The 24,094-nt window shown below is 44.1% G+C and overlaps 1 protein-coding gene across 4 annotated transcripts in view; it reads left to right on the forward strand.

Moving 5' to 3' along the window:
• The window catches only part of Sec24d (SEC24 homolog D, COPII coat complex component), a 97,954-nt gene that overhangs the window by 65,341 nt on the left and 8,519 nt on the right, over positions 1 to 24,094 (forward strand). For all 4 annotated transcript variants that reach the window (XM_028881470.2, XM_028881469.2, XM_037207051.1 and 1 more), the window contains 9 exons: positions 6,015 to 6,206; positions 6,799 to 6,892; positions 13,643 to 13,759; positions 14,374 to 14,544; positions 17,348 to 17,444; positions 17,561 to 17,706; positions 18,443 to 18,581; positions 19,219 to 19,337; positions 23,882 to 24,061. In XM_028881470.2, coding sequence (XP_028737303.1) covers positions 6,015 to 6,206; positions 6,799 to 6,892; positions 13,643 to 13,759; positions 14,374 to 14,544; positions 17,348 to 17,444; positions 17,561 to 17,706; positions 18,443 to 18,581; positions 19,219 to 19,337; positions 23,882 to 24,061 — 1,255 coding nt within the window. The remainder of the gene's footprint in view (positions 1 to 6,014; positions 6,207 to 6,798; positions 6,893 to 13,642; positions 13,760 to 14,373; positions 14,545 to 17,347; positions 17,445 to 17,560; positions 17,707 to 18,442; positions 18,582 to 19,218; positions 19,338 to 23,881; positions 24,062 to 24,094) is intronic.

A 24,094-nucleotide genomic window follows, 5' to 3' on the forward strand; every position in this document is an offset into this window, starting at 1 on the left:
GACAGTGGCAGAGGCCAAAGGGTTCCAGAAACCTAAGCGATGGTCGTATGAAGGGAGGGAAGCTTTTTAGCCAGATTCCCTTCTGCCCTGACGAGGGGAGCAAGCTCCATCCTTGCTTGCTGCTTGTGTGTCCTGACTTAGCCGTGTCGGGGAGCTGAGCCTCTCTCTGCCATTCCAGCAAGCAGCTCTTGGAAGGAAAGGCAGCAGCTCTCCATGCAGGTGCAGCGAAGCAGGTGCCTCTACCCTGTCCTTCACCACTGCAGCCTGCTTCAGAAGGCTTGCTGGCATGCTCCCTGCTCTAGACGAGAAAGGGAAACAAAACTGACGGCAATTTTAACCACAACTAGAATTGTCTGCATGCATAGCTTACATCAAATTAATTCGGTAGGAAAAAAAATAAACCAGATTTGCTTTGAAAAGTCAGAGAGGGGTGCACAGAAAGCATTTTTATGTAAATAAAACCCTCAAAGAGGGATTAGAAAGAAAATGGCAGAAAGAAGCTATTAGTATCCTTTTGTTTTTCTCTCTGGTCTCTTCCGCTAAAACCAAAATCATAGCTAAGTTCTGGTTGTCTCTGTGCACAAGCTAGCTGTTTGGAACTGGAGCTAATACCGAGCATGGAGCCTGGTTGTCTTCTGCCGAGAGGCCAGGCTCAGAGGAGGGGGAAACCAGGACCTGTGCGTCCCACACCTCTCACCTCCTCCCTGGCTTGCTGCACACACAGGGCGACATCTGTCTGTCCTGGACAGGGGAGTTTGGGTGAGGAGGAACTCCTCAGCCACGGTGCTTCTTGGCCTTGGAATGCCCGCTCCTCTGTAGTCTTTCCATCAAACCCGACGCTTTGTCTGTGAGGAAGGAGGACGAGCGGGCTCTGGACCTCCCAGGAGCACTTTTGTTTGTATCTGTTAAGCTGAACTCATAATATTGTCGAGATGGTTTGGAAAGCCGTGGGGATGTTTGAGAAACACTGAGGTGACTCCAGGCTGGCCTGAGGTGAAAAGTCAGCTGGAGCCAGCTGCAGGGGGCGGCGAAGGCCCAGAGGCCCTGAGACAGCTTTTGTCTCACGTCGGTTTCAGAGGGACTTGAGACGGACCGGTTTTCTATTCGAGGCCAGATAGTATGTGCCTCGTCACGGAGCCTGCCCATGGGCTGACTCAAGGTCAAATCTGAATTTCACATTCAGTCTATAAGAAAGGGGTAGTTTATAAGGAACCATTTTCCCTTTATTGTCTCCCACTGGGTCCGGCTAGCCTATCTTCACTGGCAGTCACTCCGCAAACCCCGTGCTCCTTACCAGGAGCGGTGGTGTGAAGCTGGCAGTTTTTGGTCTGAGATCTGAAAGCACACCTTCTGGTGCTCCCACTGTCACCCACGGTCACCGCGCCCCCTGAAGCAGATGTGTGACTTTGGCAGAAGACGAGAGGGAAGAGTCAAAGGTCACAGCTGCTGACTCTCCGGCGCTATTCAAATCTCTCTGCGCTGTGCATTTTCAAGCCAGCTGTCTTCATTTTTTTCTTTTTTAAAAACACACCTGGTTGCTTTCGGACTGAAATTGGTTTTGTTCTCTGCGCATATGCGGCTTTATTTTTTTATCTTTTTTTTTTTTTTTTTTTTTACAGTAAGACTGTCCCATCGATCTGACGGCTCGTCTTGTGCTGTAGTGGGTGACATGTTTTGCATGGTCTCTGCAAAACAGTCTGCATGTGCTTGGTGTTCTAGAATGTTCTGAGTTCTCTGAAAAGAAAAGCCCCTTCTTTTCTGTTTGACTTTGAATTCGCATCTGGCCTTGAAAAGTTTTTAGATTCTCTGACTTCTTTGGAACAAAGAAGAAAAACTTTAAAAGCCTTCACCCATTGTTCATATCAGATCATTGGGTTATTTCGACTTTTGTTTCTTCCCAATGTTGATGAAGTGAATATTGGAAATGGGGCTGGCAGGACGGCTCAGCTTATAAGCACTTGCCTTCATTTTATTTTATTTCATGTGCAAGGGCCTGAGTTCAATTTCCAGGACCCAGGTAAGAATGCCAGGGCCTGTGGCTGGCAGCTGATCCAGTGAGTGACTTTGTCTCAAAGGAGGTGGCTGGCACCCCGAGGATGACATCCCATGCTGTCTGTTGGCCTCCACACATACCTGTACACATGTATGTTACATATACAGGAGCAGTACAAAAGAAAACAACTGTCTAAAATTAACAAAAATTCATGAGTTTGGAATTTTGTGGTTTATCTGCTTACCGGTGTCTGTGGTATTGCTCTGCCAGATTCATACTATTAAACAATCTGGCTGCTGTTGGAAAGAGTGTGGCTGCAAAGCAGAAGAGGAAGGTCCGTTAATTCCTGACCTCTTCAAGTACCCCACAGAGTTATGTACAGTCCTTCAAGTACCCCACAGAGTTGTACAGAGCTTTTCAAGTACCCTGCAGACTATTATAGTCTTTCATGTATCCCCACAGTTAGGATACAGCCCTGCATGTACCCCACAGAGTTATAATACAGCCTGCAAGTACCCCACAGAGTAATACAGAGTCCTTCATGTACTCCACAGAGTTATAATACAGCCCTGCAAGTACCCCACAGAGTAATACAGAGTCCTGCATGTACCCCACAGAGTTAGGATACAGCCCTGCATGTATCCCATAGTTAGGATACAGTCCTGCATGTACCCCACAGAGTTATACATAATTAATGGGGAAAGGCAGTTTTCTTCATGTGACATGTTAGAGTGTTGAGAAAATTTTAGGACAGTTTTGTGAAGAAATTTTTGAAAAGTTTTGTGTTGTTTCTCAAATTAAAAAGCATGTTTCTATGAAGATGAGTGATAAATTTTACAGTGATGTGAGATGTTCCGATTAGATGCTCTTTTAAAATGTTAATTTAGATGGCCATTTATCCCTGTGGGTCCCAAGATGCTCTTTCCCACCTATATAGAATATGCCCAAGTCCAGGGAGAGGTACCAATCTGGAGTGAGTCTCTCTCTTTCTGTGTGTGTGTGTATGTGTGTGTGTATGTGTGTGTGTGTGTGTGTGTGAGTGTGTGTGTGTGTGTGTGTGTGTGTATTGCCTTATTGACTGCATGCAATTTGACTATGAAAAGAGAATCAGTCCCTCATGATTTTTCAGACATCTTTATTTATGCAATGAAAGGTTACTAGGAAACATAGGCGAATGCATGATGGGCTGGTGAACTGTTTGTCAAATAAAAAAAACCATGATTTGCAGCATCTTCTCATTGCACATGTCAGTGTTCTTAGCCGTGCTGACTTCAAACCAGGGTTGCACCAGCATGGCTTACCTTTAGACTTCTATTACAGAAGCAGCTGAAGGAAAGGGTTCGTTTTGGCTCACAGTTTGTGGGTACACAACATCACGGCAGGGGAGGCAAGGCAGGTTGGCTACATTGCATCTGCCGTCAGGAAGCAGAAAGAAATGGACACCACTGTACAGTGCTCCTTCTCTCTATTTGTTTATTGTCAGTTACGGCTGTGTACACACGAGTGCAGGTGCCCACAGAGGCTTCTACAGAAGATTCACATTCCTCTGGAGCTAGAGTTGCAGGAAGTTGTGAGCCACTTGATATGGGTGTGGAGAACTGAACTTGGGTCCTCTGCAAGACCTCTAGATGCTCTTAACCACAGAGCCATCTCTCCAGCCCAGCTTTGTCTTTTTTTTTTTTTTTTTTTTAAATCCAGTCTAGGACCTCTCCCCCAAGGAATGTTACTGCCCACATTCAGATGGGTCTTTGCCCTGATCTAGATAATCTGTCACAGACATGCCCAGAAATCTTTGGGGCAGTTGATTGTCAATCCAGTCAAGTTAATAATCAGGATTAACTGTTACAAGCTCTGATTGGCCGCCCCACAGTCCCGTGTTTCACCAGCATGTAAGTCATCCTCAATAAAACTCGAATCCTCCACCACAGTACACTTTGTGGAATGGCCCGGGCCCCCGGAGTTGGTGGTAGGTAAGTCTTGGGCATTTCCTTCCATTAACTTCCAGCTGCGCTGTACACTAAGAAACACTTTACAGAAATTTAGAAGAGGAAATTACTTCTAGCTGGCAGCCTCGGGAGATTTCATAGAGGAGGAAGAATTTATGCTTGGTCTTGACAAGCAAGACTTTAATAACAGGGAAGCAGAGAAAGCCCAGAAGCAGTGTCGTGTATGTGTAGTGTCGCCTAGGGTGGCGCAGCATGTAGCATAGCAGCTGCTCGTGTGAAATTCACACAGCTCAGGAGGCAGCTGTGTGTGTCCATACCTGTTTTAACCAAGGGGATGGGAACTCGTACTTCTGAAAGCATTGCAAATGTCCAAAATGTAAGCATTTACTCATTGCTTTGGCAATAGGTAATGAGAACCTTTTAAACGTTACCCATTTATCACAAACCACATTGAAGAAAGAAGTGAAACAGGTAAAAACCAGTTCTTGTCAGCCTGGACTCAGCAGTCTGCAGTGGAGGCTGACGTTTCCACCGGAGATATCTCTTGGTGGGCATTTCCATTTCCTTTTTCCTTGTGTTCAAGTTGCTCATATATAAACATGCGCGCGTGCATGTGCATGTGCGCACACACACACACACACACACACACACACACACACCTCATTCATTGATTATTTTGAGTTTTTTGAGACACTCGTGTAGCTGAGGCTGGCCCTAATTGCCTGGTATTCCTATCTCTATCCCCTAAGTGCTTGGGTTACGGACAACACCACCACAGCCTCAAGGCATCATTTATGCTATGGAGAAAATTCAGAAATGAGAAGAATACACCTTTCTTCAGAAAAGTGTCCTAAGCAGATGAATTTCACTGAAATGACAGAGTCAAGGGAAATGCAATGTGCCTGCCTTTCTTGTGGCTGTCGTTGAGACACTGAGTGCTGTGTAGTATCTCCCATTGAAACCTGGAGTGCTGTGGCATGGATAGTTTACTTTAAGGTAGTCGGAAGTGGGCAGAAATGCAGTCAGTAAGCAGGTAACTGCAGCCTGTGCTGCTGAATTCTGAATATCTTCACTACAGATGAGGTGAATGAGTTCATTCTCCTATACTTTCTGGAACATTAACAACTTGTTTGGAATTCCTGGAAGAAAAGATCCTGTTTATTGCAGTTTTAGAGATTTCATCTTTTTATCATGACCACCACAAGACATCTTATATATAAGTGCTATTATGTAGTTCTTGCTATTATATGTTCTGTAGCATATTGTTAAAATCTCACTATTGTTACATTGAGATTTTGTAGGATGTGCAGTAAAAATATCATGCAGGAGCTGAAAGTCCTTTCCTGATGCAAACAGCTGTCCCATCGGTAACTCAACTGTCCCTTCCCTCGCGTTGCTTGAGATGCCCCATTGGTTTGGTCTTTCAGTGACTTCCGAGGACGCTTGATTTATATGAATGTAATAAGCCCAGGTTGACATGGAAATTCTAAAAAGTCTAATTTCCTATAAAGTGAAAATAAGCCAAACACAGTGTAGCATGCTTTTGATCTCAGCACTTGGAAGGTAGAACAGGCAGATCACTGAGTTCAAGGCAGCCTGGTCTACAGAGTGAATTCCAGGACAGCCAGGACTACACAGAAAAACCACATCTTGAAAAGATCCCCCCAAAAAAAAATAAAAAGAAAGAAAGAAAAAGAAACACATGAGCAAATATGTATGATGTGTTTTCATAATATCTAATTCTTGACCTAGAATTTTGAGAATGTTTTCCTTTGTCAACCTGCTTATTTTTGAAGTAATCTGGATCCCTTCCTGCCATGATTTACTATTGCTTTCTAAGGGCAATAGAAATTGAAGTCAGAACTTTAAATATGCCTCTCTGATGTTCTGTAGGAGGCACAGTTGTTGGATTTAGGTAGATGCCTCATCTCACAGGCAAAAAAAAAAAAAAAAACTTGAGAAGGCAAAATGTTCTCCGAGTCCCAAGTCTGTGGCACCTTCATCGCCTGTGAGCCAGAGCCAAACTGTATTCTTGAGAGCTTGTGCCTGAAGTTTGGCTTTGTTTCTTCTCTTAGGGAGGAGCATGAGGAGACATCTGCGATTCGAGTTGGCTTTATCACATACAACAAAGTCCTGCACTTCTTCAACGTGAAGAGTAATTTGGCCCAACCTCAGATGATGGTGGTGACCGATGTGGGAGAGGTCTTTGTTCCTTTGTTGGATGGCTTCCTTGTCAACTATCAAGAATCTCAATCCGTGATTCACAAGTAAATATCAAGTGTCTTCTAATTAGATGCAGATAAGGTGCATGTTTTAAGTCACACTGTGTTTCCATTCAACTACAAATCTTGTTTGGCCTTGTCGTTAGCAGGGGGCTTAGGGCATAGAGTATACAACTCTTGGCATGTATATTAGATTTACCCCTTTCTGGTGTAGATCATTTTAAAACTATTCACTCTCAGCCCTTTAAATTCTTTCTCCTTGATGGAAAGGGAATGAAAGGGATGCATTTCTTGCATGTACTGTGCATATTAAGATAGAGTATTATTTAAAGAGTCCTGGGTATTATAAATAAGTAATATAATGAATCAAAAAGTGTCTACAGTGAGGGTTATTTAGCAAAGGTTCCATCCAAAGAATAGGTTTTGGTGCCAGACTCTGCTAAAATATCTTTCCTCAAGGAGTGTCCGTATCAGGTTACCTATTCCCTGTGGGTAACAATTACCCACACATGCTTGTTCATCAAATAAATGTCACATGTGTTCAGGCTTGAGACATCAGTGATTTATCTTCTGAAGTTTAGGACAGATTTGCTGAGCATTTAAAACCCTTGCCCCGCTTGTTGCTTGTTTCCCTCAGTTTGTTGGACCAGATTCCTGAGATGTTTGCCAACTCTAACGAAAACGAGACCGTTTTTGCTCCTGTCATCCAGGCCGGCATGGAAGCGCTGAAGGTGAGAGATGGCCACCTCTCCTGATGGCAGAGGAAGTTTGTGACCGAGAGATTAAGTCGGAAAACCTTGTGTGTAAAAAGGAATGCAGTCTTTGTTAAATCCCTAGGTTCTCAGGGTTTCTAAACTTGCCCAGTTTTCCGGAGGACGTGGCCCGAGCCACAAGGCCTCCCTGTGCTGACATCCCAGCGCTGCTGGCATCAGAACAGCTGTTTGCCAGGATTCCAGCTTTCCCCTCTCTTGGGCTTTTGGATGAACTCTTTGTGATCTAGTTTTAAAGTTGTTTCAGTCAAATCAGAACTATCGGATACGAGGAGAAAAATTCCCGTCCTGCCCTCTCCTTCCTTGGGGTTTTCAAACCTGCAAAGGCAAGGCCTGGGGACAGTTCATGGCATGGAAGTGACTGATGCCCATGACCTCACTGGCTTTCATACGTGGAGGAGATGTTGTCCTTGTGTCCACTGGGAAGGCTGAGCTCAAATGACATTTTGTCTTCCTAGGTCTGAAGAAGTCAATGTGATCTAGAAGGCCTTATTCCCAATCGCTTTTTCTTTATCACAGTAGTCAGACCTGTTGGCTTTGACAGCTCATTCCTGAAGTTAGTTTTAAAATTTTGTTATTAAAATTAAGCCCACACCAACTTTTAAAATAGAATGACTAGTAATAATGGCAAGAATAATACAAGCAAACAGGGTTAGTGGTAGTCTAGGGCTGAGCTTATGAACTGATCCCCCACGAATGTTGCATCTGTTTTTATAGTTCTGACCCTAGTACCTGATTCTTGTCTAGGTTTTCTGATTTCTGAGTGTTCAGGTGTGCTATCAGGAGCATTTGCTTGTGGTATTGTGGATTCCTTCAGCTGTCAGAATAATTGCCAATTTAATGTAAAACTAACAATAGATTCCATATCACACGTGACTTGGCAGTATTAGAGTCTACTCCATTGAAAGCCATTATTGATCAACAGAAAGCCTTGGGCATTATGATATTCCACATCTCTGTCTCTCTGTCTCTCTGTGTGTCTCTCTCTGTCTCTCTCTCTCTCTCTCTCTCACACACACACACACAATCTTATCTGTTCTTTTTCACTTTGAAAATGTTTGCTTTGTCGTCAATGATGTTCTCTCCTCCAATGAGAAGTTCATTTGTAAATCTCTCCACACATCATAATTCATAAAGGACCCTAAACATCATTCTACTTTAAACTAAGACTGGAAGTGATATTTTAAGTATGTGTTTATATCTGAGGGGAATGGTGAGTGATGACAAGCTGTTCTTTGTCTAAAATTTAATGTCAATTCTGATAAGTCATTGTCCATAACAATAATAATATACTCTGAAGTTGCTATGCAGTCCTTATTGTAGCACGAAGCATTCTCTGGCATCCATTCATGACAGTCTTATTCACTGTAATTCATGTCTTTATATCTTTATGTTTTTTATTTACAAGTTTATTGTTATATTAATATTTATTAATATATCAATCCCTGAAGTATATGGAAAACTGTCATAGTCAGTGTCATTGATCATTGCTGTGATGAAACACGTGACCAAAGCAACTTAGGGAGGGAAGGGTTTGCTCTGTATCGCTGCTCATCATCAAAGGCAGTCAGGACAGGAACTCAAACAGGCAGGAACCTGGAGGCAGGAACTGATGCAGAGGCCATGGAGGAGTGCTGCTTACTGGCTTGCTCAGCCTGCTTTCTTATAGAAACCAGGGCCACCAGCCCAGGGATGGCACCACTCACAGTGGGCTGGGCCCTCCCCCATCAATCACTAATTATGAAATGCCTATAGCCAAACCTTATGGAGGCGTCTTCTCAATTGATGTTCCTTCCTTTCAGATAACTCTAGCTTGTGTCAAGTTGGCATAAACTAGCCAGCACAAAAATGTTGATGTTTTAAAATGAGAAAAAACTAATATCTAAGCATAACAGTTTAGAAGACCTCATGAATACAAAGTCAGGTTCTGGGTAGCTGAAAATCATATGTAAGTTAGCATAATGTACATGAGAAGCCGCTAAGATTCCCACCTGTTGCTGGGTGGTGGTGGCGCATGCCTTTAATCCCAGCACTTGGGAGGCAGAGTCAGGTGGATCTCTATGAGTTCGAGGCTAGCCTGGTCTTCAGAGTGAGTTCCAGGACAGGCTCCAAGGCTACACAGAGAAACCCTGTTTTGAAGAAAAAAAAATTCTCACCTGTAGCCATCACTACTGAGACAATAACACCTTTGAGAATGTGCAGTGGAGAAACAGTGTTGGGGAGGCCTCTTTACTCACTCATTCATTCTTTTCAACCAATAAGAAAAATCAATAAGTGCTTGTGTTTGCAAAACAGCTAGACTGTCCAGCTCCTAAGTTCTATGAAGCGTTGCAGGGGAGATTTAATTCTGTATTACAAGACACAATTCTCCTGGTGGTAAAAGAGGGAGTAGGGAGGCCAGGGGTAACTTGGGAAAGTCCAGGACTGTGGTTTTGTCAGTAGCTCAGAATATTATGTACAGAGGGCAGAAATGCAATCCCATTCACTATGTGCAGGGAATAGAAACCAAAGCAGCATCAAAAGGGGGCGCGTTTTACCGTGAAGGCATTTCAGAACTGGGCTCCCATTTGATTTACACTTTTTCTTTCCACCAGATAGATACCAAGTAAAAACTTTATATATGCATGCACATAATTATATGTGCTACTAATTATTCATATAATTATCATATACCTCTAATATATATTATATACTAATTATATGCATATGTGTATTTGTGTATATAATTCACATATATGTAGAATTATTAATAAACTTCTTAAAGCAAACAGAACAGATCAAAATTAGCAAAAATATGTGCAAATTTGTCACAAAGATAAACTATGGCTGTTTGGAAAGTCCTGTAAGGGCTTTATGTTTTTCTATTGTGCTAGAATATTATTTTAAGCTGTGTTATTTTTGTTTATATTGCATTTGTTTAATCTGTGAAGCTGTGTTATTGTGCCTATCTAAAATACCTAATGGTCTAATAAAGACTGGCCAATAGCAAGGCAGGAGAAAGGATAGGCAGGGCTGGCAGACAGAGAGAATAAATAGAGGGAGAAATCTGGGAGGAGAGATAAATCTAGCAGCCAAAGAAGGAGGAGGACTCCAGGGGCCAGCCACCCAGTTACACAGCAAGCCATGGAGGAAGAGTAAGATTTACAGAAGAGAACATGGAAACGCCCAGAGGCAAAAGTAGAGGGGATATTTTAAGAGAAACTGGCTTGAAACTAATCCAAGCTAAGGCTGAACATTCATAAGAAATAATAAGCTTCCATGTGAGAGCTTATTAGGGAGCTGGGTGGCAGGCCCCCCAAAAGAGCAAAAACAAACAGTAACACTATGTTCACAGCATCTTCCAATCTCAGCCTCCTTTTTCCTCCCATTAGTAAAATCTGTATTTGGACTCTGACACACGCATAAATCAATTACATTCAAATTGCTGACAAAATCGTTTATCTAAGTCAAATAACTTGATAAATAAACTTCTATATAAGAATTGGGCCAAAGGGGTGCTAGAGAGATGCTTCAGGGGTTAGGAGTGCTTGCAGCTCTTGCAGAGGACCCGGGTTCAGTTCTCTGCACCTACACAGTGGTTCCCAACTGCCTGTAATCCAGAGGCTCCTATGCCCTCTCCTGGCCTCTGTGGATACTGTATGCACATGATGTACTTAAATACATTCAGAAAAAACCTTCAAACACATAAAATAAAAATAAGCAAATCTTAAAAAAAAAAAAAAAAAGAGTTGGTCAAAGAGTTGAATATACATGGGTTTCCGTGGTTATACCTGAAATATATTACTACCTGAATACAGGGGTTCAATCCACCTTGAGATAATTCACAATCGATCCCAAAATTCAGTTTCAAGATCCATCGTGACACTCCATTTGTAGACAGTACAAAACACTTAAGGAGGGAAAGACAGAGGCCTGATGTGAGGTGGAGAAGTAAAAGCATCTCTCTTCTTCATGGAGCTTTTTGTTTCCCAGAGGCCGTGGCTTGTTGGAAGGTGGGAGGCAGTGTCATGATCCCAGAAGCGCCTGTCTTTAGAGTGGGCACACAGCGACAGAGGCAGCTGGCTGGTCACTAGTACTAATGTCAGTCTCTTAGATGGAAGAACATTGAAGGTGAATTTGAAGCAGAGTTTGTCCTTTGTAAATATGGAAATCAGAAGAATGCATGCCCTTCATCTCATTCTGAATGACTCATTCTTGTGAGCACAGTCAAATTTTGGCAAAAATATCAAATTTTGTAGGAGTGTAAACTGTTTGCCAGATATAAAATGCTTTATAAGTCTATAGTTAGTGAAGCTATAACTTTAAAATAGGGTAATTGGATAAAAATAAATAAGTATAGCTACTGTATATCTTGCATGTGTATGTGTTGTATTCTTGTAAGGTTTTTTTGTATATATATATGGTGTATGTGTAGAAATGTGAGCATATGTATGAGAGTGTGCGTGTATGTGGGGGTCGTGTGTGTGTGTGTGTGTGTGTGTGTGTGTGTGTGTATGTGTGTGTGTGTGCGCGTGCCTGAAGTTGACATCAAGGGTCTGCCCAGATTGCCCCTCTCCTCCCCTTAGAGCAGGATTTCTCCTGAACCTGAAGCTTGCCAATTCTGGCTAGTCTTTCTGTTTCTCCTAGTTGAGTGCTGGGATTACAGGCATCCAACATGCCTACCAGTTCTTTATGTGGGAGTTGGGGATTGGACTCAGGTCCTCACATTTGAACTGCAAGCACTGCATCCTTTGAGCCGTCTCCCTAGCAGGAGCTACTTTATAGTTTACAGTCCTGAATGTTCCAATGGGCCCTGAGTAGGTCTTGTCATTCATTAACCAGACAATGAAGTATGTTTATTATGATCAACTGAGCCATCAAAGTCTCCCGACACTTGTGTTCTGTGGTTACTGTGGCTAGGTCCTGTGTGGTATGAATGATCTTTAGAGGAGCTGAGTGATTTTCCTGAAGTCACAGAGCTCACACAGAGGCTAACACTCTAACCCTAGCCTGGAGGAACCGGGACCTGTGGTCCTTGTAGTACAAAGTCCAGCGCTTCTGTGACTAGACAAAGCCTAAATGGGGTGAAAGTGAATTCTCTACGGGAATTGGGTGGCTCAGACAAGAGACATTTCACTTTATATTTTTGAGAGCTGAGTGTGTGATTGTGAGAAATATTTTTAGTTTGATCCAATTAACACAGACAGTCTCCGTAAGATGTGATTTTCATTTTCCTTTTTACAGTAAAAGACTAGATACTGTCTTGACAGCAGAGAACAGAAGGGAGGGTCATTTAAATTTGACGGGAAAGATGGGGGTGACCGTTCAGACACAAATACAGGCTGTTGCTTTCGTGGTAATTTTAGTGCTGAAGAACATTCTAAACCTACTGAAAAGTAGTAGACAGTTTGCACATGCTTTGTTGACTCAGACTCACTGTGGATAGTACTGAATTCATCACATTTCTCCTGCATGCACTCCCAATCTCCTCTCCTTCTCAGTTTCTTTCTCTGATATCTATGCTGCTAGCATGTCATGGGCATGTATGGCTTTCTGTGTATATATAAAACATGGGAGTCAAAAGAGAAAACTTGTTGTCTTTCTGAGTCTGGCTTATTTTAACTTAATATGATGATCTCCATTTGCATCTATTTCCCAGCAAATAATCTCATTCTGCGTCATAGCTGAATAAAATTCCATTGTGTGTATGTACTGCATATCCTTTGTCATCTATTGGTGAATACCTAGACTGATTCCGTTACTTGGCTGCTGTGAACAGTGCGGTCATAAACGTGGATTTGCAGGGATCACTGTGGTGTGTGGACTCAGGGGACTGTGTATATGTTTGTATAAGTACTGTATCTTTGTCATCAGGCGAGACAATGTCACGTTAAAGAAAAGAAATGAACCCTTGGTGTTGTTTACCCGAGAGTGAGCCTGATTGGATTTGAAGAGCTCTGACCTGATCAGGTCTCCTAAACAAAGGCCATTCTCGTATGCTTTGAACAGCACAGCAACTAGGAACTTATGTCTTAGTCAGTCTCCTACAGAAGTTTCACAAGAGAGGAAACTGCTTTTAGGTCCTACTGGCCCAGAACAGCACACCAAGCCACAACCACATGTTACTGATCGATCCTTGCATGGTTTTTCTTCTTTTAACCCCTTTATGTTGATCTCAATGCCTCTGTGCTTCCAGTGAATGGTCTTAGGTGTGACCACCACATCTTCCCCACACAGCGTTGTCCTAAGCCAGTGGCGTGAATGGGTCACTAAGGAGAAATAGAGCATTTATATCAGGGAGTTCGAAGTGTAGAAAGATCGGTTACATTGTTTTTCTCAAAGGTCATTTCATTCTGAGCAGGCTGGGTGCTCCGTATGTAAGCAGAATGAATACATCATGATAAACGATCTCCAAGCACATTAGTAACTTGGTTCCAGGTGGGGTGAGTTTGCTTTGTAAAGGCAGTCTGCAAGCAGTATTCCTCAGAAAGCTCATCCCCACGGTGTGGTGGTTTTTCAGCTGCTGGAGGGACCTCCACACCGTTTTCCTCAGACTTGACTCATTTGCCTTCTAGACACATTCAAGAGGTCCCTTTTGTCCCCATCCTCAACAGTCATTTGTTCTCTGTTTTCTTTGATACCACTCTGACTGGAGTGAGGTGGATTTTCGTATATTCGTGATTCTCTTAAAATAAAGCTGTACCAACCAAATCTTTTGTGCGATGTTTTTAGGCAGCCGAGTGCCCTGGGAAGCTGTTCATCTTCCATTCCTCCTTGCCTACTGCAGAAGCACCAGGAAAGCTCAAGAACAGAGACGACAAGAAGCTGGTGAACACGGACAAAGAGAAGGTACTGGGGAGCGGTCGCCCTTTGAGGTGCCCGCTGAAGTGTTATTAAAGGGGGTCCCACGCTTCCCGAGAATTTTGAACTGTAAACCGTTAAGGGGTTGCATATTGCTAGAGAAGCTGATAGCGGACACACCTGAGCGGAAACTGTAAAATGAGAGCTTTATCGAAATGGAAGGAGGGGCTTGCTCAAAGAAGGAGTGGAGAGGGAAGATGGACGCACCGTGGCATCGCTCTCCTGAGGAAGAGACACTGGTCCTGAAGCAAAGGCACCAGATGCAGAAAAGAAGCTTCCGCTCAAACCCGAGCCAGTATGGCAGCCAGGAAGAGTCTGTGGGGGTGGAAGGTGGCTCTGACTGAGGTGCACACCCCTCAGTCACACAGAACCAGCCAATCCACAGGGCTGTGTCCAGGCCTGCAGGCTAGCCTGGGGGCAGGGACAGCCCGTTAGGGGTGTTAGAGTATCAAATACCTGAAGTATCATTAGCCCAGTCCACTCAGCTGGAGGGAAAATCCCATATTTTCCTCATTTAAAACTTCCAATTAAAACACTTTAACAGAAAGTTAAATTTTAATAAAAATTACTGTGTGGCTTTTCTTTTTCATCCTTTTCTTCAGATACTTTTCCAGCCCCAAACAGCTGTCTATGAATCTCTGGCCAAGGACTGTGTGGCCAACAGCTGCTCGGTGACCCTCTTCCTCTTTCCCAGTCAGTATGTGGACGTGGCTTCCTTGGGGCTGGTTCCTCTGCTCACGGGAGGAACTCTTTACAAGTACAATGCTTTTCAGGTAGGTGGCAAACCATCTGTTCTGTTGGAATTTGACTGTTTCCTTAAAATACACTTTGTCTCTGTCTTTCTCTCTCTTCCTCTCCTCCTCCTCCTCTTTCTCTCTCTCTCTCTGGTGTGTATGGGGTTGTGTGGATGTAGATGTGTATGGGGTTGTGTGGATGAAGGTGTGTATGGGGTTGTGTGGATGCAGGTGTGTATGGGATTGTGTGGATGCAGGTGTGTATGGGATTGTGTGGATGCAGGTGTGTATGGGATTGTGTGGATGTAGGTTGTGTGGGGTTGTGTGGATGCAGATGTGTATGGGGTTGTGTGGATGCAGGTGTGTATGGGATTGTGTGGATGCAGGTGTGTATGGGATTGTGTGGATGCAGGTGTGTATGGGATTGTGTGGATGTAGGTTGTGTGGGGTTGTGTGGATGCAGATGTGTATGGGGTTGTGTGGATGCAGGTGTGTATGGGATTGTGTGGATGCAGGTGTGTATGGGATTGTGTGGATGTAGGTTGTGTGGGGTTGTGTGGATGCAGGTGTGTATGGGGTTGTGTGGATGTAGGTGTGTATGGGGTTGTATGGATGCAGGTGCGTATGGGATTGTGTGGATGTAGGTGTGTATGGGGTTGTGTGGATGTATTTGTTGTCATCTGTTTTGTGTTTCTCCATGTGGGTCAGGACCAAACTCAAGTCATCAGGCTCACACCGCAGGTGTTTTTAAGGCCGGAACTGTCCACCCAGTCCGTTGAGTTGGATGCTTAGTTCATGGGTTAAGGAAGGTGTGTCCTGTTGTGGACAGCTAGCAAAAGGAAACTCAGTAGATGTAAAACCATGTTTGATTAGCTTCCTACTGATTTTAGCCACACATTGAGCTGCCCCAGAGTTGAATATTAACGTGAGCTTTGCTGTGGGGAAAGCACACTGTCTATACGAGATAGCTAAGCTAACGTTTCAAACGTTACTGCCTGTTTGTTTTAATTTGTTGGAATCTGAGGCAGGTTCAGGTCATTACACCCTGCTCTTCCACATTGGACTAAATGTGCCTCCCCTCAATTGGACAAAGGCGTGCACCCCAGTTTAGGGTAGGCTTCTCTTGTGGACAGCCGTGCCTTGAATTCCTGCTGTATTTAGGCACAGAGAATGGGCGCCATTCCAGGAGCACCGGGGCCAGGCCACTGACGTCTGTGCTCCCCAGGGCAACCGGTCATAGAGAGGTGCTCCCCATCAGAAGACAAGTGCTCATGCTGTTTTAGCTTAGGACTGACTGAACATCACCTACTTACATGCTTGTATCGGAAGTTAAGTAGGAGGCTTAGTAATACCAAAGACTGAAAATGAAATGCATTAAAAAAAAACCAAAACTATAAGACTCCTTTGAAGACTTCTGGATACACATGTCGTTGCTGGTACATTCGAACATAAGGTCTTAATAATGATAACATTCAGACACTCGTCTGGTCGGAATTCGGGATGTTTGAGGCACGGCACAACTGCTTCAGCTCATTCTCTCGTGAGGGAAATCCATGTGATCCTCCGTCTTCCGTTCCTTGTTCAAATCCTGGCTGAGGAAGTGCTGGGGTCCCATGTGGGTGAGGCTGTCTGCATTAGAGTGACTTGGCTGCACAGTGACCAGGGGCAGGGTTGACAGGAGGCCCTGGACTTCACCACTGTTGATGGCATTCCGTGTTTTCAGTGGCGTGCACTTCTGTGGTTTTCGGTAAAAGCCCTTTACTTGTTTGTCAATATACTGAACTTTACCATTGATTCCATCAATGTTATTAAAAAAGAAGGGATATCATAATCCAATAGAAGAAAGCCCTCTGCAATTTCAGTGAGCAGAACATTTTATAATCAGTGTTAGTGCTAATTCGCTTCAGCTTTTATGTGCATTGTTGTAGACTGAATCATATCTTAGCATCTCCTTCTTAGCTTTAAAAATAAAATCTTTAATAGTGTCTTCCATCAAATACTATTGCCGGATAAAAAATGATGGTCAAGAACGTAGTCAGGCATCTGGTGTGTACCTGCGGAATCTTTTATAAGGACTGTCTGTGATGTCTCTGTCTCCTTTGCTCTGCTCTGCTCTTTGTTTGGGGAAGTGGGGATGTGGGGTGGGGGAGAGGAGGGGGGGCTCTGCTGCCTGTCAAGCAGCGCTGGTAGGAATCTCATAAAGGCTCACCTGACCACGTCAGAGATACAGCATTGGCTGCTGCCTCTCAACTAGGCAGTGTTCTCAGTGATCCTCAGCTCTGTACTAGATGGTTATGTACTCCTTAGTATTGCTTAGGTGTGGGCTGTGAACAGCTTTCAGAAATACGGCTTAAAAGAGTAGAGAGAGTTGATTCTCCAGACTCTGTCTGAACTCGGACTGAGCTTCAGCCTAGATATATGGTCAAATAAAAGACCCCAACCCACCGCAAAAAAAGCCTCCCCTCCGCTGCCACCCCCATGACAGTGTCTTTCCCCAGCCTCGCTGAGTATGTTAATCAATGCATCCTTTCCCATGCCTGACACTAAACCCGAGTGAATTGCTTATACTATTTCTTCATTTGCAAAGTAAAATTAATGTGATCTTCCCATCCGAATGCTACGAAGATGAAAAAGATAGGAAAGGGTTTTATTTAGGAACTCGACTTTGAGTCACTGCCCAAAGATTATATATTTCCACAAGAGTGTATACGTTCATAGGATATACATGTAAGTGTGCTAAATCAAAATGTAAAAATAATTATTTAAAAATCAGGTAAAAGTAACCTGTTTTGAAGTCCTTTACTGCCCCCTGGTGGCCAGTGATCACATTTTTATCTTTTAGGTAAATTTGGATAGCCAGCAGTTTTTGAATGACCTCCGAAACGATATTGGAAAGAAAATAGGCTTCGATGCTATTATGAGGGTTCGTACCAGCACAGGTAATTATCATTTGCATCATTTCAAGGCTCTTCTGCATAATTATTTTCTCTTTAACAGCCCAACAGAGAGCAGCGAAATTCAGATAAGCAAATTTCCCTTTCTTCCTGTTCTTTAGGTTTCAGGGCCACTGATTTCTTTGGTGGAATATTTATGAACAACACCACGGATGTAGAAATGGCAGCCATCGACTGTGATAAGGCCGTGACTGTGGAGTTCAAGCACGATGACAAGCTCAGTGAGGACGTTGGAGCCTTGATTCAGGTGCTCAGGCATTCACCCGGCCTTGCTTTCATGCTGCCAGATGTGCGGCATCTTCCTAACAAAACTCCACTCGCTTTCTCCAAAGCAGGGAGCCTTGGAGTACTCACTTTATCCCTAGGTTGATACATAGATGCTACTTAATGTGACACAGTAATCATCAGCCCAGCCAAGCGATGTGAAGTGTCGGGCATCAGCAAACTGGTTTCCTTAGTGTCTGTGTCCAAGGTCCTTGCAGTCATATGACCCTACCCCAATTAGTTCATTTTTGCTAATTCACCCCTTTAAAGGGTGCTACCTCCATGGTCTTCCCTGAGGAAGAGCACATCCCTTGTTTGTCCAGTACCAGACAGTCAGCCCTGAAAACATACATACAAGTAACATTATATGGACTGAACAGGTTGTATTCAGGAATAAATAAGTATATACACACACAGATATACATACAATAACAATTAGTGAAATCAGAGGCCACGGAGTTGAAGGAGAGTGTGGAGGGGTATATGGGAGGATTGGAGAGAGGAAAAGGAAGAGAGAAATATTGTAATTATATTCATCTCAAAATAAATAAAATAAAGGTCCTACCTCCAAAGGAAGTCACATTCTGAGGTGCTGGGAATTAGAACTTCTGCCTAGGGGGGATCATAATTTAGCTTCCACCCTGTGCATGCAAATAGGATCAGATGAGCGCATCTGGATCTGGTCCAGTAATACCCATGCCTCAATGTTGCTTCTGCAGTGTGCTGTGCTCTACACGACCATCAGCGGTCAGCGAAGACTTCGGATCCACAATCTCGCCTTAAACTGCAGCACCCAGCTGGCAGATCTCTACAAGAGCTGTGAAACGGATGCCCTTGTCAACTTCTTTGCCAAGTCAGGTAGCGTCATCTTGCTAATCCCAAAGCGCAGTGATGCAGTTGAGACTCATCGGGTCACAGGTCAGAAGCTGGAAAACACTATGGTGGTACAAGAACCAGTCAAGTCAGAGGTTGAAGTACAGCCAGCTGTGATGAGACAAGCCTCTCCAGGGCCAGGCCACGCAGATCTGGCTTAAGTGTCCTTGCTAGTAAGGAGCATAAGGTGAAATTTAAGGGTGTGTGAGTGTGCCCTCTAGCACCAGTGATGTGCACCAATGTTGCTTATCTGTACCCTGACCACTGAGAAGCAGGATGGGTGATTTCTTTGGCTTCCCTTCTGAAAGTCTGTGCTTAAGGAGAGCATTTCAGCCTGCAGAAGTCAGGGCCTGGGCAGACAACAGGCTGGCCTGTCTTTTCTGTATATAGAATTCTATTTCTGGTAGTCTCAAGATAAACCTGGGTCAGTGTAACCCTTTGCTATAATTAAACCATTGTTCTTCATTGCCTGGATCATCCTATTTATTCAAAAGAGGACCAGTAGCAAGAACATCCTTGTTTGGTTGTCTCAAGATAGCGACAACTTGTTCTTTGTTATTATTTGAAGATATCAGTTTCTAAAGCTTTCGTGTCCTTTCTATTTGTGGTTTTGCGCTCCTAGCTTTTAAAGCAGTTTTGAACCAGCCTTTGAAGGTCATCCGGGAAATTCTAGTTAATCAGACTGCCCATATGTTGGCGTGTTACAGGAAGCACTGTGCCAGTCCATCTGCAGCAAGCCAGGTGAGTTCCCCGCTGTGCTGGGCAGCCAGCATGTGCAGAGCAGGTGTGTGCAGCTGCTGCAGCCAGCATGTGCAGAGCAGGTGTGTGCAGCTGCTGCAGCCAGCATGTGCAGAGCAGGTGTGTGCAGCTGCTGCAGCCAGATGCTCTGAAGTAGAACATGCAGTCAAGGAAACTGAGGATGCAGCTGGGGTGGGAGGGGGACCATGACAATGGACTTTTTATGTGCCTTTGTAGCCAACATCAAAAAAGAAACCTGAGCTTAACAAAGTGTCTAAACCAGAAAATGTGACAGTCACGACTACATTGTTTATAAACAGAAGAATGTCATAATAGAACAGGATTCTCTTTTGTATGTAGACCTAGATATTTTGTTGTGAAATGTGCATGCTTAAATACATGTAGGCATATAAATAGTGTTGCCATGAACTGACGGCAGTAGTAACTCTTTAAAAAGTAAATATAATTTAACATAAATGATGGAATTATTTTAATTTAAAAATTACATATTGGGACAGGGTCTCACTATGTAGACCCGGCTGGCCTGCAACTCTCTGGGTAGACCAGGCTCTCCTTGAATGCGTGGCTATCCTCCTGCCTCAGCTTACACATTACTAATAGAATCACTATGAAACAACTGTCTTTGGCCATCCTCTAAGTGTTGTGAAGTTTTCGATCTTCTAGATGAGCCTTACTCGGAAAGGTGAAACCCCGAGTTTGCTTGGGTCCTGGGTCAGTCTTCCCTGTCAGTAAAGTCAGACGCCCGTTTTCATGCTTGTAACTGAAGGTCTAGCTACAGGGTTCTGATTGGAAAAGAAGAACTCCATGGGCAGCTGGTAGAACATTGTCTGACCCATGGGTTGTTACCGTGGTTACTCACCTTGGAGGAAGCTGTAGGCAGGAGGAGAACACCAACAAATCCTGTATCTGAATCTACAGCCGAGTAAAGAAGGAAAACAGGACAGGCATTTGTTACGTTGCCCTTTTCAGGAAAGTTCCCTTATGTGCTGCTCGAAGTGATTGGTCACCGATTCTTTTACCGTCTGTGTTGATAGCTGTTCAACCAACTGTTGAATCTATATGACTGTTCAGTTCTCTTCATTATTTGGGATATTTTCACTTTGGTAAACCCAGTACTATTGCAGAAGCGAGGTATAGTGGTATGCACCTGCAATTCCTGCACTCTGGAGGGGAGGAAGCAGGATCAGGTCCAAGGCTACTGAGGCCACCTGAGCTCTATGAGTCCCTGTCTTAAAAAAAAAACAAAACAAAACAAAAAAACAAAAAAAAAAAAAACTGAAGGAAGGAAGTTGGGGGGAAGCAAAGGCAGGCAGGCATAGTTGGGTACCTGCTTGTTTGAGTCACGTGTGTAGCAGGAATCTTAAAAGGTCTTATTAATGAAAATAAACCCGGAGCCAGGTATTGGGGTCAACGCTGAAAGATCAGAGAAGCAGAACAAGCCACAGCCACCTCACCTCGCCAGTTCCTCAGCTGATCCTGTTTCCTCAGACTGGAAGCCTCTGAGTCCTCATCCAAATGGATCTCAGCTGAACTGCTACTAAAAGCCGAAAAGCTTAACCAGCCTAGTTCCTGGTCCTCACACCTTATATACCTTTTTGCCACCACTTCCTGGCATTAAAGATGTGAGTCACCATGCCTCGCTGTTTCCAGTGTGGCTTTGAACTCACAGAGATCCAGAGGGATTTCTGCCTCTGGAATGCTAGGATTAAAGGTGTGTGCTACCACTGCCTAACCTCTATGTTTAATGTTGTGGTTGTTCTGTTCTCTGACCCCCAGATAAGTTTATTGGGGTGCACAATATATCAACCACACACATGAGCCCCCCAGGTGCTGGGGGAACCTAGCTTGAATGGAGTCCGATCATGAGTACTTTGCACCCACCTTCACTACTTGTCTTGGATTTCTGGAAGATGCTCTTCCACCTCTGGGGTGTCTCACCGTTCAGAGGAACAGTTGCTGTAGAGCTGGTACAGTCCGTGTCTTCTCTTCAAGTTTCTTTGCTAATATCAAAATGATTGCCTTTAAAGACTTGAAGTAGAGAAACAATCTGTTTTCGCCTATTTAAAGGGGAAGGTAAACCTTACCATTTCCTTCTGGCTTCAAAGAAGACTTGTGTCTAGACTAGAGCATCTAATTTTATGGCTTAGCCATTGTAGGCCGGACCCTTGTGGGGCTGCTTTTACTCAGGGTGAGTTAACAGAGATGATACCCGCTCTTTAAAATGCGATTTGTCGGGCTGGAGAGGATGGCTCAGCCGTTAAAGGCGAGGCTCACAACCAAAAATATAAAATGAGATTTTTCTCTTTCCATTGGAGCTTTTCAGTTCACCCTTCAACCAGCAATGAAGCTGGGGCCCCCACGCTCCTGTCACCCCCCACACCCCACCCCTTCAGTACTGAGGCTTCAGGACACTTTGCATAGCCAGACCCCAGCGCCCAAACAGACCATCCAGATATATACTTTGGTTGTGTAGTAGACCTGAGTGGACTGCTTTGGCTCATTACCAAAGGCAAGAGAAGCCACTTGGGGGATAAAATGTAAGGAGGCACCACTCTGACTCAGATGCTCAGCCAGGACAGTAGTCAAAGGAATGTTCTAGTAAATGTTCAGGTTTGTATAAGTAGGGCTAGTTATCTCTATGGAATCTAATAAGCCACTCATGTTATTTGGGAGTACAATGCTCCTCAAAGGCAAGCCAGTGCCTGTAGAGACGATTCGGCAGTCCAGAACACTTGCTAGCCCTGTAGAGGACTGAGTTTGATCCCCAGCACCCACATGGTGGCTCACAACCTCTGTGACTCCAGTTCCAGGGGATCCTACACCCTCTTCTGACCTGAGGGCACCAGATACTGCTCAGACATACATTTGAGAAAACATTCACACACATAAAATAGTAAATCTTTGATTTAAAATACCACTGAAGTCCTGTAATAAAACAAACAAGGCAAAGACTTTAACTACAGATTTGCCAGTGTTTTTGTTCACTACAGCCGTCATTACAAAATGCAAAGAATTTCCCAAACTTGGTCAAACCAGACTTTCGTGCATTTTGGCTTACACCTAACCAGTACCTTTTCCTTCCAAGGTAACTTAATTATGGAGGAGCCAGGGGAGGTTTTACAGTAACAATCTGCGATACGTTTTTTAAACCTCAAACCTACGGAGTAAAGCGTTGCTCCTGCTCTCTCTCACTGGTTAACAACATCTTCCCCATCAGCTTTCACCCTTGCTCCTCCTGTTTTCTTCCCTCTGTCCTGTATAACCCAGCTTCTTCAGAGCTGTGTCATAAATCCCAAGCTCACCCCTTTGTGGAATTTAAGACGATGGATAATATAAGTTACCTTAATATTTCTGGGTAACTTGAAGTAGTCGGTGAAATTTTGAGATATTTAAAAGGTGTATGTGCACTTCTGTGTGTGAAGCCAAGAATATTTTTCAGACTGTGTTATGAATGACTTAGAAACAGCATGGGGCTACCATGCTCCAGCTCCTTCATCTTTTGTTTGTTTTCCTTGGCTGAGAAAGGAATCCAGCATCCAAAGCTGACCTAGGGAAATGCTTCCTGCTAGAGGGGAAAACTCCAATGAGAAGAGTGTCTCTTGGGAGAAAGCATACATTGGCTGACTCTGGTGCCTTGAAAAGAGATCAGAAAGCCAGGTGGTGGTGATGCACACCTTTAATCCCAGCACTCAGGAGGCAGAGGCAGGTGCATCTCTGTGAGTTCAAGGCCAGCCTGGTCTACAGAGCAAGTTCCAGAACAGCCAGGGATACACAGTGAAACCCTGTCTCAGAAAAAAAAAAAGAAAAGAAAAAAACAAAAAACAAGAAACAAACAAACAAAAAAGAAAAGAAGAAATGAGATTAGAGGTTGAGGTGAAATAAATGGTCAAGTAGAACATTCTAAAACATTCTGGGATGTGCTTGCCTGAATCAGTGAACAAGTTTGTCCTTTACACTCCTTACTCAGAAGATCATGAGAAGAGACCTCTGATATGAAGGGGTGTGAGGTGGAAGATGAGGAATAAATCCCATCGGAGTCCCGAGGGACAATTTCCTGTCATTGTGGATTCTGATAATGTACATTCTTTTTCGTGAGAAAGATCGATAGCTAAAGGTCTGGGAAGATTCCTGTCAGTAAAGTGCTTGCTGCATAAATGTGAGGAGCTGCATTCAACCTCCAGAGCCCACATTAAAATCCTGGGCAGAGTGCAGGGATGTGATCTCAGTGCTGGAGAGGCAGACATGGGACAGGAGGATCCCCGGGGCTCACCAGTTAGCCAGTCTGCCCACCTGGTGAGACTCTGTCTTAAAGGAAGAAGGCCTTCCTGATATGATACCTGAAGTTGTCTCCTGGCCTGCACATGCAAACACACACACACACACACACACACACACACACACACACACACACACACACACACACACACGCAAACACGCACGCACGCACGCACGCACGCACGCACGCACGCGGCGCCTATAAAAAGACAACGCTAAAGGCTCATGAGACAAATGTTTTTCTCTTTCAGCTTATACTGCCAGATTCCATGAAAGTACTGCCTGTGTACATGAACTGCTTGTTAAAAAACTGCGTGCTGCTCAGTAGACCAGAGATCTCCCCTGACGAGCGGGCATACCAACGGCAGCTGGTCATGACCATGGGCGTGGCTGACTCCCAGCTCTTCTTCTATCCCCAGCTCCTGCCTATCGTAAGCACGCGGCAACTGTGTATTCCCTAGAGC

The sequence above is a fragment of the Peromyscus leucopus genome, chromosome 6, assembly GCF_004664715.2.
Source record: "Peromyscus leucopus breed LL Stock chromosome 6, UCI_PerLeu_2.1, whole genome shotgun sequence".
Classification (NCBI taxonomy): Eukaryota; Metazoa; Chordata; class Mammalia; order Rodentia; family Cricetidae; genus Peromyscus; species Peromyscus leucopus.